Source organism: Apaloderma vittatum, unplaced genomic scaffold (assembly GCF_000703405.1).
Source record: "Apaloderma vittatum isolate BGI_N311 unplaced genomic scaffold, ASM70340v1 scaffold19728, whole genome shotgun sequence".
NCBI classification, from domain to species: domain Eukaryota; kingdom Metazoa; phylum Chordata; class Aves; order Trogoniformes; family Trogonidae; genus Apaloderma; species Apaloderma vittatum.
Window position 1 is genome coordinate 20,228 of NW_009729345.1, and position 16,170 is coordinate 36,397.

The 16,170-nt window shown below is 40.4% G+C and overlaps 1 protein-coding gene across 3 annotated transcripts in view; it reads left to right on the forward strand.

Annotated features, from left to right (window-relative positions):
• The window catches only part of PVALB (parvalbumin), an 11,946-nt gene extending 1,512 nt beyond the window's left edge, over nucleotides 1–10,434 (forward strand). The window contains exons 1-5 of one of the 3 annotated variants that reach the window (XM_009874413.1): nucleotides 1,787–1,857; nucleotides 2,164–2,231; nucleotides 4,153–4,285; nucleotides 4,694–4,803; nucleotides 10,213–10,434. In XM_009874413.1, coding sequence (XP_009872715.1) covers nucleotides 2,171–2,231; nucleotides 4,153–4,285; nucleotides 4,694–4,803; nucleotides 10,213–10,241 — 333 coding nt within the window. In that variant the 5' untranslated portion in view covers nucleotides 1,787–1,857; nucleotides 2,164–2,170 and the 3' untranslated portion in view covers nucleotides 10,242–10,434. Of the gene's footprint in view, nucleotides 1–1,786; nucleotides 2,063–2,163; nucleotides 2,232–4,152; nucleotides 4,286–4,693; nucleotides 4,804–10,212 lie in introns of those variants that run through there. The other 2 variants (XM_009874411.1, XM_009874412.1) reach the window with 2 other exon arrangements.
• The last annotated feature ends 5,736 nt before the right edge of the window (nucleotides 10,435–16,170 follow it).

The window sequence follows — 16,170 nt, forward strand, 5'->3', positions numbered from 1 at the left end:
TTCGCACCGAAACACGAGTCACCCGCAACAACAGCATCTTCACTGGCGGGTGGTCAGGAGCGTTCCCGTTTGTAGGGACTTAAAAGGAGGCTCTGTGGCTCCGAGGACGAGGATAGCTCAGCAACGGGTTTGCAAAAGGCTCGTCAGTAAGAAAAGAAACCGTGGAGAGCGAGGCCCAGTTCATTTGCGGACAGCAGCGATGCTGAGCTTAGGCAAGCAGGGAAAGCGGATCAGGCACTGGAACCCAGAAGGGATTCCTCTCTCTTCCGCCACTTCTCGGACGCCAGTTACTTAAGATCACGCACATTGATTTCACTTGTAAATGGCTGTATATCGACGGGTCTACATTTAACCTAAGCTCAAAACAGACCAACGATTGAGTTTTAACCTGTGCTCCACGAGGCTTTTTCAACTCTGCTGAAGCAATAGACCTGAGTAACCCGAGTACTGCCTTCAGGGCGCCCTTGCACTGCCCGGCTCCGAAGCAAGGCGCGCAGCTGAGCCAGGGCTGCCCATGCGGGAAAGGGCGTCGAGGGCTTCTGTGAGGCTGCAGGTTTATCTCGAGTCCGCATCCCTGCTCACAGCTCCTCTGTCCCTGCAGATCAGGGAAAGATGCGCTCAACCTAGGCAGAAAGACTCGGCTCTCTCATTCGTCTCCTCGTTTGTCCTTGGAGAAAATTAAGCTTCTCTTGTCTCTCAGGAAATACAAGGAAATGAGGAGGGAAAAAAGTTCAAACGAGAGAAAAACGTCAGTCCCTCCCACAACGAAGAGTCGCTGTTTGCAAAAGAAAAGAAAAAAGGGAAAAAAAAATAGGGGAGACCCCAATGTCACCTCCTCCTCCGTCCTTCTGCGCTCAGTGGCATGCTAATGACTCACCCATTTAAAGCTGAACTTGGGCCGCAGAGAAAAGGATGGGGGCTCGTATTTTAGAAACGCCAAGGAATTACTGACGGAGCGACCCGAGTTTTTGCAGCAGCCGCCTCCGTTGTCCCCTCTCCCGCCGCCCCGTTCCGGACAAGGGTACAATTGCGTCGGCGGGGTCGGGCTGTACCCACTGATCGCAGCGTGGGGACTTCGCTGCCACCGCTCTGCCCTCCCCCGTCTTTCCTAAAGCGGAGTTGCCAGTCCTCCTGCAGAGATCTGCCCTACTACTGGGCCCTAACCTTGGCTATCTCAAGCCTGATGGCTCCCGTCCAAATTCTGAGAACGAATTGGACTTACTTGCCATATTTCATATGAAAAATGGGCACAGTTTCTTGAAGGAAAAAAAAAACACCAAAAAACAAACAACAACCCTACAAAACACATCACAATTCCTAAATCTTTCTTGATGATGTCGGGAAGCTCCTGGTCCTGCCTGGGAAGCCCACCGCTGCACAGGAGCCCCGCACGAGCGTGTTGTCACCTCGCATCTCGTTTCACCATATCCCATCGTGGAAGATTCGGCAGCATACTGTGCATTACAAACGGGATCTGTAGGATCTCACAGGGATGTGATAATTAATTCAGTGAGGATGATGCTTAATATGGACTGGCCTGAAAGAAACGAGGTCTAAAAGGAATATGTGTGTGAAGGGGTGGGGGAAGGGAGAAGGGGGGGATGTTTAAAGTGTTTGAACGATAAGGCAAATGCTCAAAAGCTACATTGCATTTGCTTCCCGACCTCAAGAGCAGCTTGAAGCCTGGCATATGCTGCAGTTCCTTACTCATCACCGAATATAACTGGTAAAGATCGTCTTCCTGACTTACTGAAGGAAAAGGCTCTGCACCACTAGCTCTTCCACAGCACCCGAGAACTTGACCTTGGCACAACTCTTTCTCCAGCCGGTATCACGACAGACTCTAGCAGTGCTCCAGTAAGGCTTAAGCTCCAGCCTCCCAGGGAGCGACCCCCACTCGCGTCCTCCCCCACCCCGGCCCCCGCGAAGGCATCCCTGTACCCTCTCTTTAGCCGAACCCTCGCGTTTGTGGACTACTTGGTGCTCTGCAACCTGGAGAGCGACAGCCCATGGCACTTCTCCAGGCAGAGCTATAGAGCTGGCACGGGTCCAGCCTCTCCCGGTGTGCCATCCCCACACAGCACTGCAGCTTTGGTCATATGAGCAGAAATGATGAGAAAAGCACTTTTTAATCTTTTCGCACTTGCTTCCCTGTTCAAACAGTTGCAGGATGGCTATGACTGACGTGCTCAGCGCTGAGGATATCAAGAAGGCTGTGGGAGCCTTTTCAGGTGAGTGCTTTTTTTTTTCTTTCCTTTTTTCCCTCCTTTCGTCTCTTCAGCTTAGGAAAGCAGTGCATTTATTTAAACTCGTGGAAGATTAGAGGATCTGGCTAGACAAAATATCAGATGAGGATGTGTTTTCAGAAGTGCAGTGAAAACCTGACAGGTTTATCAAGTACAGGGCTGCATCCTCAGCAAAGTTGCCCTGCACATTACAGAGCTGAAATACTTATTTTTCAAGGAAGGCAAGCAGTAACTGCGTACAGACTTAGCTTCTGTCACGAGGATACTTTCAAAGGGAACAAAACCCTCGGCGAGCCAGAGTGCATTGTATCTTGATGCGGGATAGGGAAGTCAGCCGCGGATGCCGGCAGCTTCCGACTCACTCCCGAAATTCAGTTGCAGGTTTTACAGAACGGCTGTTTCTCGTCTCAAGGAGATAAGAAAACGCTCCTTTCCTACTTCCTATGCGGAATCTCCGGGTGGGCTTTGATTCTCGGGATGGAGCAGAAGGCAACAGTAGAACAAGCTGTCGGACTGCAGAAGCTTTCTGCAGGACCAATGGCTGCAGCAGTCCATACTTCCCTCTCACACTCCTCCGGGTTTCAGACATTCTCTACTCCTCGATTTCATCGCGACCCCTAAACTGACAGCAAACCCTCTTCGTGCTCACAGACAGTTAAGGCTGCTCTTAAAGAAACGCCAGAAATCGTGCTCCGGGGTGCGCGTTACCTCCCCCCTCCCCCTAAACTACCTGGCTGATCGCACCACCCAGGAGAGCAGTCTCTTTCTGTCCTGGTCTGTGCGGTGACCTTCTCAAACCGACAGAAGAGCAAAACCCGCTGAGTCCGACTAAACTCAGCAGCCGGAGAGTGGAAGAGACCAACAAACTGCTTTGCCCGATGCAGCAGCTGTTTTTCTCATTAGCTTCCATTGTTCTAGAGCCATCTCCAACTCGCGAAGCAATTAGCAGCAACTAATGACAGATCTCAGTCAAGCAGATCCCGAAAGACTGAGCATCCTTAGTTTTATGTAAGAAGAAAAGCTGCGGCGGGAATAAGAAGGCATGGGGAATTTAAAAAAAAAAAAAAAAGCTCACAGCACGTTCTGGAGGTCACTGTATCGGATTTCTAATCTACACCTCTCTAACCTACACCACAGTTGTTAAGGTGCATAGGTGGGGCAATAGCGAGTGCTGTTAAAGGACAGGGGAGGTTGAGCAGGTAAACTCATTTATCTCGGCTCCTGTTTCAAAGGCTGTGGGTTGTTGGTTTGGTTTTTTTCCTCCCCGTACCTCACAAGGTCTTGCAGGCAGCATACAGCACAGCACTCCCTTGCAGTGTCTGAGTTTATAAACCACGATCGCACATACGTTTAGCGGTGGAAACGCGACACTGATTTATAGTAAGGCTTCAGGAAAGAAGAAACGCAACTGAAATAGCCATGTGCTCCAACAGACTTTTCGTCAATGCTCCGTAGTTGAGCATGAGCGTTGTTTTGTTGGATTTTGTTGTGTTGTGGGTTTTTTTTCCAGAGGCGCAAATGTCAAAAAAAGTGACAGCGACCTATTAGTCAGTCTGCTCTCAGATGACTGTTTTGGTGTAAAACTTGGCAAAAAAAAAGGGGGTTAAGGCACTGAAACTCTATCTCAGGCTTCCTGTGTGACCTTGAGCAGGTCCCCATCCCTCTGTAGCCCAGCTCTTCATCTGCGAAAGGGAGACACTGCCCCTCTCCCCCCTTGTTTATTTCTGTTAGTGTTTGTAAAGCATGGACAATTACAGCGCCCACATCTAGCTCCTACCTCAGCTGGGCTCGACTGTGCCTCCCAGGGTTGGACATTCATCAGCGTGAAAGAAAACCGCGGGTATGTGTTGGTATATGTCTCAAAGATTTTTTTCTAAGTGATTCTCTGGCTTTTCATCTCTTATAGCGGCTGAGTCTTTCAACTACAAGAAGTTTTTCGAGATGGTAGGATTGAAAAAGAAGAGCCCAGAAGATGTGAAGAAGGTTTTCCATATTCTTGATAAAGATCGAAGTGGCTTCATTGAAGAGGAAGAACTAAAGTAAGTAAAGATATGTCCTTTCTCAAATAACCTTGTCTTAAGAGTCTCATTTCCTGTTTCTTTTTTTACAAGATTGCAGATAATACATACAATTCAATCTCTTGACTAGTATTTGTGTGCAATAATCATCTGTTTGCTGATTAAATGATCTAAAGTGTGTTGGAGGTAGCTAGTTGTAACTTTCATTGCAGGATCCCTGAAACACATGGATGATCAATACCTTACAGACAGTTCAAATGTAGTTTCAGAGTAAATTACTCCTCCCGAATGTTAAAGAAGGTCAATAACACAAGACGTAACCCTGGATTCCAACTCATGTATCAAATCAGTGGTAGAAATAAATATGAAGTGAAACTGTTTTGAAAGAAAACCACAAAACTGTCCTTTTTCTTCATACCTCTTCTTTAGGTTTGTACTGAAGGGCTTTACCCCAGATGGAAGAGACCTGTCAGACAAAGAAACGAAGGCTCTTCTGGCTGCTGGAGATAAGGACGGTGATGGTAAAATTGGCGCTGATGGTATGTGATTAGAGGAGTAAACTTTCACAGTAATAATCTTACATACCAGAATACTCTTACATACCAGAACTGAGGCAATCTAGGAATCACTGGGGGCTGTGACCTTCTGAAGGGCACAAATCGGATTTAATGAAATGCCAAGTCCTGCTACATTTGCCATACCTTGCTTGCAGGCTTTAGGTGAAACAGGAGCCGAGTTCTGACACTAGAGGGGGCAAGAGTTTACAGAAACCGAGCTCTAGTTAAGGCACATCACAGGACCAAGTACAGATCCAACTTCTACTTCAACTAGTTTAAATTTTTCTTCTGATTTCAGTGGAGTGAAGATCAGGACACTGAGAGTTCAAAGATCCAGGCTTGACTATAAACTTAGAAGAGAGAAAGGAAAAACGCTGAGTACCAGCATTTCTATTTGATGATTAGTAAACAGGAAAGTAATGCATGACTTAGCAGAGCAATGTTGTTAAAATTCAAAGTACAATCAATCTGCTACATAATTACTATACAATAACTGTCTATCCAGCTTTTGCTAGTTTTTATGTCGGTCTTCACAGCTAAGAGAGCTTGTAACTCCCTTTTACTAAACCTAAGAATTACAAGAACAACTTTTCCTCTCACAGCATTGCTTAAAAAATTACTGCTGTTTTCTGTTTCCCCTTGGGATGAATCAAATTAGCCTACATACAAAACTCCTTCTTTCTCCTTCTGTATCCCTGAGACACACTGGAAGAGACATGAAGAGATATATTTCTGAATTAAATCTTTCCTCATTGCAGGAGATAGCAGAGGAATCTTGCTCCCAGATTACTAAATCACCTAGACAGGAGGCAGTGGCAAAGTTTTCACCATATTGATAAGCCATATGATAGGTTCAAATCTAAAAAATATCTAAACCCCCTCTGTGCTACCTAATCTCTGGGACTTGTAAAAAATGTCGTCTGAAAAAGAAAAACAAAATTAAAAAAGGAATAAAAAGCAAAACACGGTTAGCTAAGATAGTCCCCAAATTTAGAAGCTGAAAATGACACACAAAATCAGCCGGTGACGTATTACTCAGGCGATATATTAGCTAAACTACATGTTCATAGTACACTGGCATATCAGTGACTATGACCTTGGTTCTAGAGTAAAACCTCTTAATTTCTCAGATTATGATTATATCATGGTTGCAAAGGAGCAATTGTGAAGCATCTAGGAGGAGTTTCTGCTAAACTTTAGCAGTGCTACTTACCCTGATGAGTGTGTCATTATTTGAAATTTCATATGCTTTATTGTATGGGTCTTCCTTATTCCCATTAAAATTAGCAGCAGTGATACTAAAATCACTGGGCAAGCTTTACAGAAGAAAATTTGATTCAGGTAAGTAAACGTACAGCTGATCCACCAACCTCATATCAGATAGATTTTCAGTTATTCCCTGAAGGCTACAAACCAAAAGCAGTATCAATTGGAATAAAAGAATTACATTGCAGAATGATTTTGGCTTATACAAGAGAATACAGCATAAAAGTTTTCATTTAAGATTGACCATAATTTTTTTCCCTTAAAGCTTAAACAATGCCTGAAAGTCAGTACATTGTAATAAAGCAATATCAAACACCTCTTCTCCTTATCTCTTTCTTCTGCAACTTTTACCCTTCTTTAACTTCGAACTGGAATTATGCTGAATTTTATACTCGATAATGAGAAGAGAACAAAGGGCTTTTTTCTTTTGCTTCTTCTGGCCATATCCCTACTGTACAACGCTCTCGTTTTCTTTTCCTTTTCTCAAATTTGACTGCAACAGCAAATTGTTACACTGGAAAGGCTTGAAATACATACAAAGTTAACAGCTGGGACTGCCACCAAAGGATGAGGATGACAGATACTTTCCAGCTTTTCCTTTGGTTCATAAATCCAGTTTCAGATTATAATTGATCATGTAAATAAAATGATCATGTAAATAAAAATCAGTTTCTCCAAAAAAGTCACAAATGTTCATCGCATTGATATTCAGTATTGCAATGCTGTATTTCTGTTGCAAACCATTTGTTTATTTATCTGCAGCTGAACTGTCAGGCATCACTTTTGCCTCTTGTTTCAAACATCAGCTTCATACATCTCTAAGTGATCACGAAAGTGCAGCCTTTCACAGGGGTTAATGTTAATTCACTAGATGGTCCTTGAACACTCTCCCTCAGGAGCCCATCACAGTTGTAAAAACTGATTGTCATGGATTTTTTACGCCACAGAGCCATCACCCTCAGACTATCATTACATACATTAATCCCAACCTAATCAGCCTTCTTCCAGTTAGGGTCTCACACTGGAAATTTTCTCTTAGGTCTCCTGCTTTAAATCTTTAATAATATCTGCAAGACTGTTCAGCTTAGAAATAGTTTCACCAGCCTACCTCTTGTCCAACCAAAATTTGTAATTTGTGGCTGATCTGCCAGTTTCAAACAGCTGAAAGCTTGTAGCCTGTTCATGCAAGACATGATCATCCTCTATGTGATGCCAAGACCCCTCCATCTTCCACTGATGTGAAGAGGAGATGATGGATCTGAAAAAAATTGCATGTCAAGGCCAGGTTTTTAATAAAACTACAAACATTAGCTTCCACATTGGATTTGGAAGTGTTGCAGAAGCAACTTTGTCAGTTTCAGGAGGAGGTTTATAATATAGAGGAGAAAAGAAAACGAAGATTTCTGCTCAGAATGTGGGTTTTTTAAATCTATTTTGTGCATTAGCACTGGATGTGCACATCATGCCTTTCAGTCTCTTGATATCACTAGATTTGAGAAAGTACATAAAGAATTCTCAAAGATCATATACTGTGGACAGAACAAATTCAGATTTTTATCCCAGTATGTCAAAATCTTTTCCTTGATACAGCTCAACTTCTGCAAATATTTTTTAAAGTTTTACTTATTTTCTTTAAATGTTCTAAAAATGAGACCCCAATAATTCAAAATTACAGCTGATAAGTCATGACCTTGCCACAGGTAAAAGGCATGACAAAAAAAATCTTTCAGAAGTCCTTCTTTTCTTATTCCTCTTTGTGCTCTTGTACCTCTTCAAAAATTAGTGTGAGTCATTACTTATGGAGTTTCCTAAACAGATTTGCTGTTGTACAAGTAACGAAGAAACACAATCTGGTGAGACAAGTCATTAGCCTACAACATGCCCTCTGTAATTATTTCTGTCTTTTCAGTAAAATACTACAGGGCACACATTAGGCTAGTATATTCTACTAAACTATACTGAACACAGTGAAGCAATCCTCTTCTTTTAAGTCAGAGCTTTAACACAAGACAGCTAGTAAATTATTTTACATGACAAAATAGCCTAAATCCTTGAAATTTAAAACTATTATTTGGGCAAAGAAAGATATAACTTAATTTTCTTTGCAAGGAGAATTAGAACTGGAAAAGAGGATGTAGTCAATCACAGGGATTCTTTCACTAACAGGCCAGTCAGATGCAATAAACATTTACAAGAATGACCAACAGGCAGGAGCTGATACACAGTGTCTTTTCTCACGAGTTTTGCATATATGAATATGCTTAGAAACAAGCCACCTATGGCTGGGCTAACCTTTATATAAAAATAAATAGTGAACTAGTTTACAAGATTATTCAAATGCAACATCTCTGGAATATTTAAAGTATACTGGAAATCCCAGAAATAGTATAAAGTGTAACAGTTATTAATGAAGGAATACTTTATGGTTTGCTGGCTGTCAGAAAGTACCTGTGAAATATATTGCCATTTATTGATAACATCACTATCATAATGCATTATAGAAAATATTTCACTGCAAGTCTGAATAACATTTTCCAAATATATTCCATAGATACAAATTATTATTAAAAGGATTTAACTTAGCTGCAGCAAGTATGACAACTTCTTCTAATAGAATATGCATAGTTAGTCTTCCCTTTTGGAAAGGTTTCATCCATTGCAATACATGTTTCTCTCTGCAGGATTTATTCACACAGTGATTTAATAATCATAGCCTTTTTCCTTTCCTGCCCAGAGTATTCTGGGTTTCTATCAGAAGCACTTTATGTTATCTCTTAAATTCAGTTTGCAACACTTTAGATCTATGTACCCACCGTGTACAGGATTTATACACAGTTTGTGTTAAGTAATCTGCATCACTAATCCTAATTTGGATTTACATCTTTCAAAATGATGGATGAATTTGGATTTAATTTAAACCCTCTGATACTTCTATTTCTCAGTCTGGTTTGTCAGCATTTGGCAACATGTTTTTTGGACACGTCATCAAAAGTGCTGTCTGTTTGCACACACCAGTCAGTAAAGATCTCACTTATTTAGAGTTTAGCATTTTCAACCAAACATTAGAATGTTCTCTAAAATGCCTAATTTTCATCTTCTGTCTTTTTGAGTTGCAAGACATGATTCTTCATTATGTCAAACTTCAATAATTTTCTCTTGAGCCTTTACAGATGACTGCCTCCCCTATTTGTCATCTTCCTCTCAGCTGATTATGTTAAACCCATAAACCACTCTCTCTATATACCCTCTAATCCCTTTATCATCTTTGTTGCCCTTCTTGGGATTCCCTCCAGTCTGTCATTTTTAACGCTCTGAGGCACACACAACTGCAGAAGGTATTCTCATGTGTAACTCTTCCGAGGTTAGATGGAGTTAGGAATTATAACCTCTCTGGGTAATGCAGCATGCAGAGTGCAATACCAATACACAAACGTACCTTCTCCATGCTTTATCACCCCTGCTGTAAGGCATTATATATACCAAAGCATAAAATAACTCCAAACTGCAGATAGATACATTTATGTAAACATTAGGGATGTAACACTAATGAAAGCCACAAGGTAAAATCTCGGCCCTCTGAGATCGCAGGAATTTTTCTCACTAGCACCAATGTGGTCCAGATTGCTACACAGGTTGGTGTCAGCCTTCTGTTTTTGTAACCTGTCATTTTCAGTCAATTTGCCATTATGAAATTGAGTTTAAATGTAATATATTTATAATATAGGGATAGGAATACTCTGGAAGGCTCATTAATGAGTCTTTTTGCCAAACTCTGATATAAAGGAAATTTATCTCACTGCAAAATTAAATTTCGAGTTCTTGCCTTCACCCCACTGAGATTTACAAAGAAATAACAAGGAACTAATCAAGTTCTTCAGACAAATAGCAGTGGACAGTCCTGACAGTCTGGCACGTATAGCATTCCTTCCTACCCTCAAAAAATCCTTTCATTTCACTCTAAGATTTCCCAAGTCATATTTTCCCTTTAATTAACTTGGATTTCTTTGTTCTTCTGTTATTATGATGTTTCTGCTACACCAGTGACTCTGTAATCATTGTAATATGCTTCCTCCTTCTTTACATTTTCCTTTTTTAATATTTTTTAAAAATTTTTCCCTTCTCCAGAATTTGCAACTCTGGTGGCTGAATCATAAAGGCTTTGACCAATGCAAACCCTTCACCCATCCTTCACTGCCCAATTCCAACCACCTCCTGCTGACTGCTTTGGCTCCTGTTCTATTTATTTATGTTATTTTATATTCCAGCTCTGTTCTCTGCAATCCTGCAACTCTGTAATCGTGCTGAAAGACACTGTTAAAATAATAAAGGTCACATCAATCTGGGCTTTATTCTCTCTCACTGTAACTTGTTTCTTATTTCATGTAGGCTTGGCACACACTGAGAGAAAATTTTACTTTTTTTTTTTTTCGCTGACATCCCTGCTGCTTTATCCCTAGCTAGGGAAGTGGGAAGAAATTTTAAAAAATTATTTGGGATAAAATATGCATATAATGAGTCATTCACTCCAAGTTCTGAACTGTGGCAAAATAGACTGCATTATTTTTAAGCCATCCCTGCTAAATGGATGCATACTCATAGCCTGGAAAATCTCTAGTGATGGCAATTACCCAACTTCATTTGGCAGTTTGTTCTTTCGACTTAATCAGTGTTATAGCTAAAAAGTACTTCCTGCTACTTAACCTACATCTCCCCTGCTGGATTTTGGTGATCAGTAAATTGATTCTTGCCTGTATCATTTGTTAAATTTGCCTGGTGCAGGGGAATTTTTGGATAAAAGGTTTCACAGGAATATCAGTTGGTGCCAATCATGCATGGGGTTAACTTTTGTGAACTATTTAAAATTGGTCACTTCTGAAACATTCTTTACTAGTAATGTTACACAACTATCTAGGGCAGGAAGAAGGGAATGTTCACAAGAAACAACAGTATGAATTTCAGGAAAGGGGACACCAAGGTTGAGGTGTGATGCTGCTGTTGACACTCCCACTGTTAAAACAGTATATAAAAAAGTCCCACCAAAAAAACTCATTTCTTCTAAAACTTTATTGGAGGAGTAAGTATCTTTTTTGAGTTATATATATGAAACTGAGATTCAAGCTAAGGAAATGACTAGCCAACAGTAAGTCTATGACAGAGCCAAGAGCTAAATGCTTGTTTCCCAAATCCTGTTGAGTAAATTTGGCACTAAGGTCATGGTTTTTATGATTTAAGGAGAAAAAAAAGGCAAAGAGTAAAGAGAGGGCAAGTGGAAATCTTTTTAGGCAACATCTTCCCCACATCTTGACAGAACATTGATTACTACTGCAATAAACAGGAAGGATATTTGCCATTTCTGGATTCTGTACTATTCCCTGCAGCAATAATACCTTATTCCACTCAGATTTATTATCACTAATTTAGTATAAACAAAGAGATAAGGCTGAAACCCTGTCACCATCACATTGTACAGAATCCCATTCTCTGCCACAGCGATTACCCGATGCTACTCGGAAGCCAGTAAACACTCCCTAAAGCCATTCTAGATTTCCCCTCTGTAGTAGCTTACTGGGAAGTAGCTTACAAGGAAGAGTTTTTGCTGAAGCTGCTGTGCGTTCAAAATAAATCCCTCGGTTTTGCACAATGTATATACGGATCTGAAAAAAAATGTATTGATTTTTAAGTATTCTAAATAAAGCAAATGAAAACGGATTGCAATGAAGCGGCAGTTTATTTACTTTTTCTCGGCAGCTGCTGACCTCAAGTGGCAATAAAGCGTAATGCAAGAGTATACAGGGCTGCAGAAAAAATATTAGGAGCGCAGCTGTCTGAACTAGCGTGAAAGGTCCATGCAATCGGAGACTGGTCATAAAAATCACTGTAAAAACAAAGTCCTTTATAGTCTCTTTCTATTCTTTGAAGCTTCAAGGATTTATATTTTAATGCTTCACTGAATGGCATGAAAGTTGAAATTTTACCCCAGGCTTTAGCAAAAAAAGCCCAGCACAACAGAACAAATAGAAAATAAACACAGACATTAAAGAGTCTAAAAATTTATTTATAGCACATTATGTGGAATAAAGTAAGTTACAGCAACGTTAACAGGGATATTTCACTGGCACATAAGTCTGAAGACCGCACATTCCTGAATCAGTCTTTCTTCATAGTAGTCCCTCAAGTACTCCTGAACAAGCAACACTGAGCACCTAATTTGGCCTGAAAATTTTCAGCTATGTAGTAATGAACAAGATGAAAAGAAATATCCTCCACTTTTAAACTGAAAAAGCTACAAAGGGTAGACAGACTTCCAAAATACCATCTTTACTTTTCATGGTGCAACTGGTATACTGAGAATCTATGTAATCAGAATTCTCATACAATGTTTTAAACCACTTTGTTTCCTAACTGTATTTGAAAGTTCACACATCAATATTTCACCCCTCTATCACTGAAGAAAAAAAAAAGGAAATAAAAATGAAAATCAAACAAATGTGTAATATAAATAAATCTCTGCTTTTTTTTCAATTACTATCAAACTACTATTTTTTACACTGATGACTCTTCAATGTTTATGCTAGAGTCTTACTTTTCCAACCCAAATTCCTCGAAAAACCTTCCCAAAATCTTGAATTGTTCCATTTCCAAATAACAAAAAATTCTCAGAACTTCCCTGATAGGTGGAAGTTACCTAGTCATGACTCAAAATGCAGGAAACACAAAATTTTAAGTTATAATAAAATATACAACACCATACATACAATATATTATTCATTTTCATATCCTCATTTTAATGTCCTTCAGATTGTCACAGAAACTGCTGTAAAGACTGAAGAAAGAAGAATTTGCTACAAAACTTAATCAAGCTTTCAGTAGCATGGATTACAGCACTCTTGACAAATACCTGCAACATACTATTTCATGAAGAAAGACATTTTAGCTTTCATATGTATAAGGAAAGGAAAAAAAAATCAGTTTCTCCAAGAAACATTTACATTCAGTTTCTTAACTGGCATCTGACATCTTCTTCTTTGTCATGAATAGTAAGTGTTCCACAATTTTCTCCCTTGTCATAACACAGTAGAAGTTGGCGTCCCTGCCCAAAACAGGGAGGTTGGACTAGATGATCTCTAACGTCCCTTCCAGCCTAGGCCATTCTATGATTCTGTGATTCTGAAAACCCAGATCCAGCCATTATGCTGAAGACAAAATTTTAAATAATCACTACACATCTTCTCCTTAGATTCATAGCCAATGGTTTGCTACAAGACCCACTTGGATGATTTAAGATACGTAAATGACATTTACACATACAAAAGACAGTACTTGTTAACATTATATTATATATTGCTAGGAAGGAAATATAGCTCACTCTCAGCTACAGCTCAAAGGAAGGAGAGCCAAATCCTCAAGTCATAGACACACCATGGTTTCCTAACAAATGACATCAGCATTTTACAAAAAAGGCTTGCACCAACAGACCATGACCAACTCTTAAAATTTCTCCAATCATCATTTACCACTACCCAACGCTTAACCAAGAATTTCATAATTGTTTATACTTTAACTGTCCTGCCAAGCTCTTAATGGAGTTTCATGGATCAGCAATTTTCCACATGTCTTATTTTGGGAATCAATGGACTGGAGGCCATAACACCTGTTCACTTTGCAGAAACTGAGCTAGGATTTATATTTACAGTCTATCCACCAGTCCTGAGCTCAATACTTCCTAATATCCTATCATCGCTTCCACTTTTTGCTCACTTCATCACAGCAAAGTTTGCTTGTTTGCTTCTTTTGCTTTTTCTGACTTTCCTTCCTTTGGGGAGAAGTAAGGACACTTTTCCTAGTTTCCAAATAATTTCAAAGACCGAAAATGCAGTTTATGTTCCCCTTTCCAGCAACACACACATGGTTTTATTAAAGCCTCTATGCTATAGTATCTAAACATTAACAATAATCTGCCCAAAACAGTGTTAATACTGTTACAGAATTAAAAACTGTGACATTGCACAATATCGTTATAAAGTCATCATAGAATGGTTTGGGTTAGATGAGATCTAAAAGTTCATCTAGTTTCAACCCTCCTACCATGGGCAGGGACACCTCCCACTAGATCACACTGCTCAAAGCCCAATCCAACCTGATCTGGGACACTTCCAATGTTGGGGCATCCATACCTTCTCTGGGAAACCCATTCCAGTGCCTCACCACCCTCACAGTGAAGAGCTGCTTCCTTACATCTAATCTACATCTGTTCTCTTTGAGTTTAAAGCTTTGTCCTATTACTACACTCCTTGATGAAGAGTCTCTCCCCATCTTTCCTCTAGGTCCTCTTTAAGTACTGGAAGGCCCCTGTAAGGTCTCTCCAGAGCCTTCTCCAGGCTGAACTCCATCTCTCTCAGTCTGTGCCCACAGGAGTTGTCTTCCAGTCCTCTGAACATCTTTGTGGCCCCCTCTGGAGCTTCTCTAACAGGTCTGTGTCTTTCTTACACTGGGGGCTCCAGAGCTGGACAGAGCACTGCATGTGGGGTCTCCTCAGAGCAGAGAAGCGCGGTAGAATCATCATCCTCGACTTTCCAGCCACACTTCTTTTGATGGAGCCCAGGATGCGACTGGCTTTCTGGGCTGCAAGTGCATATTGCTGACTCATGTTGAGCTACTACTCATCAGCCAACATCCTGAAGTCCTTCTCCACAGGGCTGCTCACAAATCTGCAACGAGCTCTGCCTCAGCAAAATAACATCAAAGATGATGTCAGTGAAGACACAAATCAGTCCACAGAATTTCTATTAATGAGCATAAAGCACAGAAGAACTTCATTTGGCTCTGAAATCTCAGATTGAGATTTAAGCAGTCAGTAGATAGGGAACATATTCTTTTATTTATAAATCAATTGCAGATGAATGACAAATTACATGGCGTGGTTTAACACACCAGAATTTATCTGTGGTTAAAGCATGTGTTGACATTCTTGTTCTAACACTGCCCAGGAACTATGGGTAACACACAATACAAAAGCAAAAGCTTTAGCACATGCCACTAATCACCTCTGGGTCCTGAATGCTCTTCGGGATAACATGCTTGAACATGAGTTGCTGCGCCTCCATTCCAAGAATTTTAGTAGAATCTCCTCTCCAGAGAGACATACCATGTAGAAATCCCATCATTCTCTAGAGCTCTAACATTTCAAATGACTTTTCTCCTAAACAAGAAAGAGTGAAGTCAAATGTCTCTAAGTGGCGGTAGCTGTGTGCATGATAGATCAGTTGTCAAAACTTTCCTAGACTCTAGGATCTCCTAATGTGGGATAACTACCTCACAGGGGAGAAAGTAAGTTTCTGGTTAGTGCTCTTCCAGCTACTAAAGTAACAAAGCTTAGCAAAGGTTGATACACTTTTGAAGACAGAAGTTATTAAGTACCAATACTAGAGTCCCTTCTCCAGCCACCACAAAAATAGAAGGCACCTCATGACTTACAACAATAAATGGATTAAAAGATCCAAATAAAAATACTGGAATGACTTCCTACTTAAGCCTGTGGATCATGCAGCTAGAAATGACATTTTTCTTACAACCTCACTAAGACTTCCACCTTGGAAAATCTAAGTGAAAGCTTTGATCTCATCAGTGTCTGAATCAGAATGTCCAACTCTTACTGCAACAACAGTTTTTAATTCTAGGAGATGCTTGTCTGAGCAACTAATGTTTTATGTACAAAAATACAGTTGGTTTCACTGGTGTTAACAGTGGCCCAACACTGGCATTAACAAATGGACACTTAGGCCTTCGGGTGGTAAAAACAGTCTAACTCTATCAACTCTGCCACTAGAGCTCCCAGACAGGTTCTAAGAAGCACAGGACCAGAGCTTAAATGTTTAAACATTGATCACTAGGGGAAAGATCCACACTGGAAAGTCAAATGGTTTAGAGACATTTTCAAATTTTGGAAACATTGCCTGGATTTGTTTTAATTCCGATATTTTAATTGTTAACAAAATCCACACCCTGTACTTTCAGAATGCAATGTGGTTTAAAAGTGTATTACTAGAAAGATGTTAAAATATATAGGCAATATCAAATTCTCAA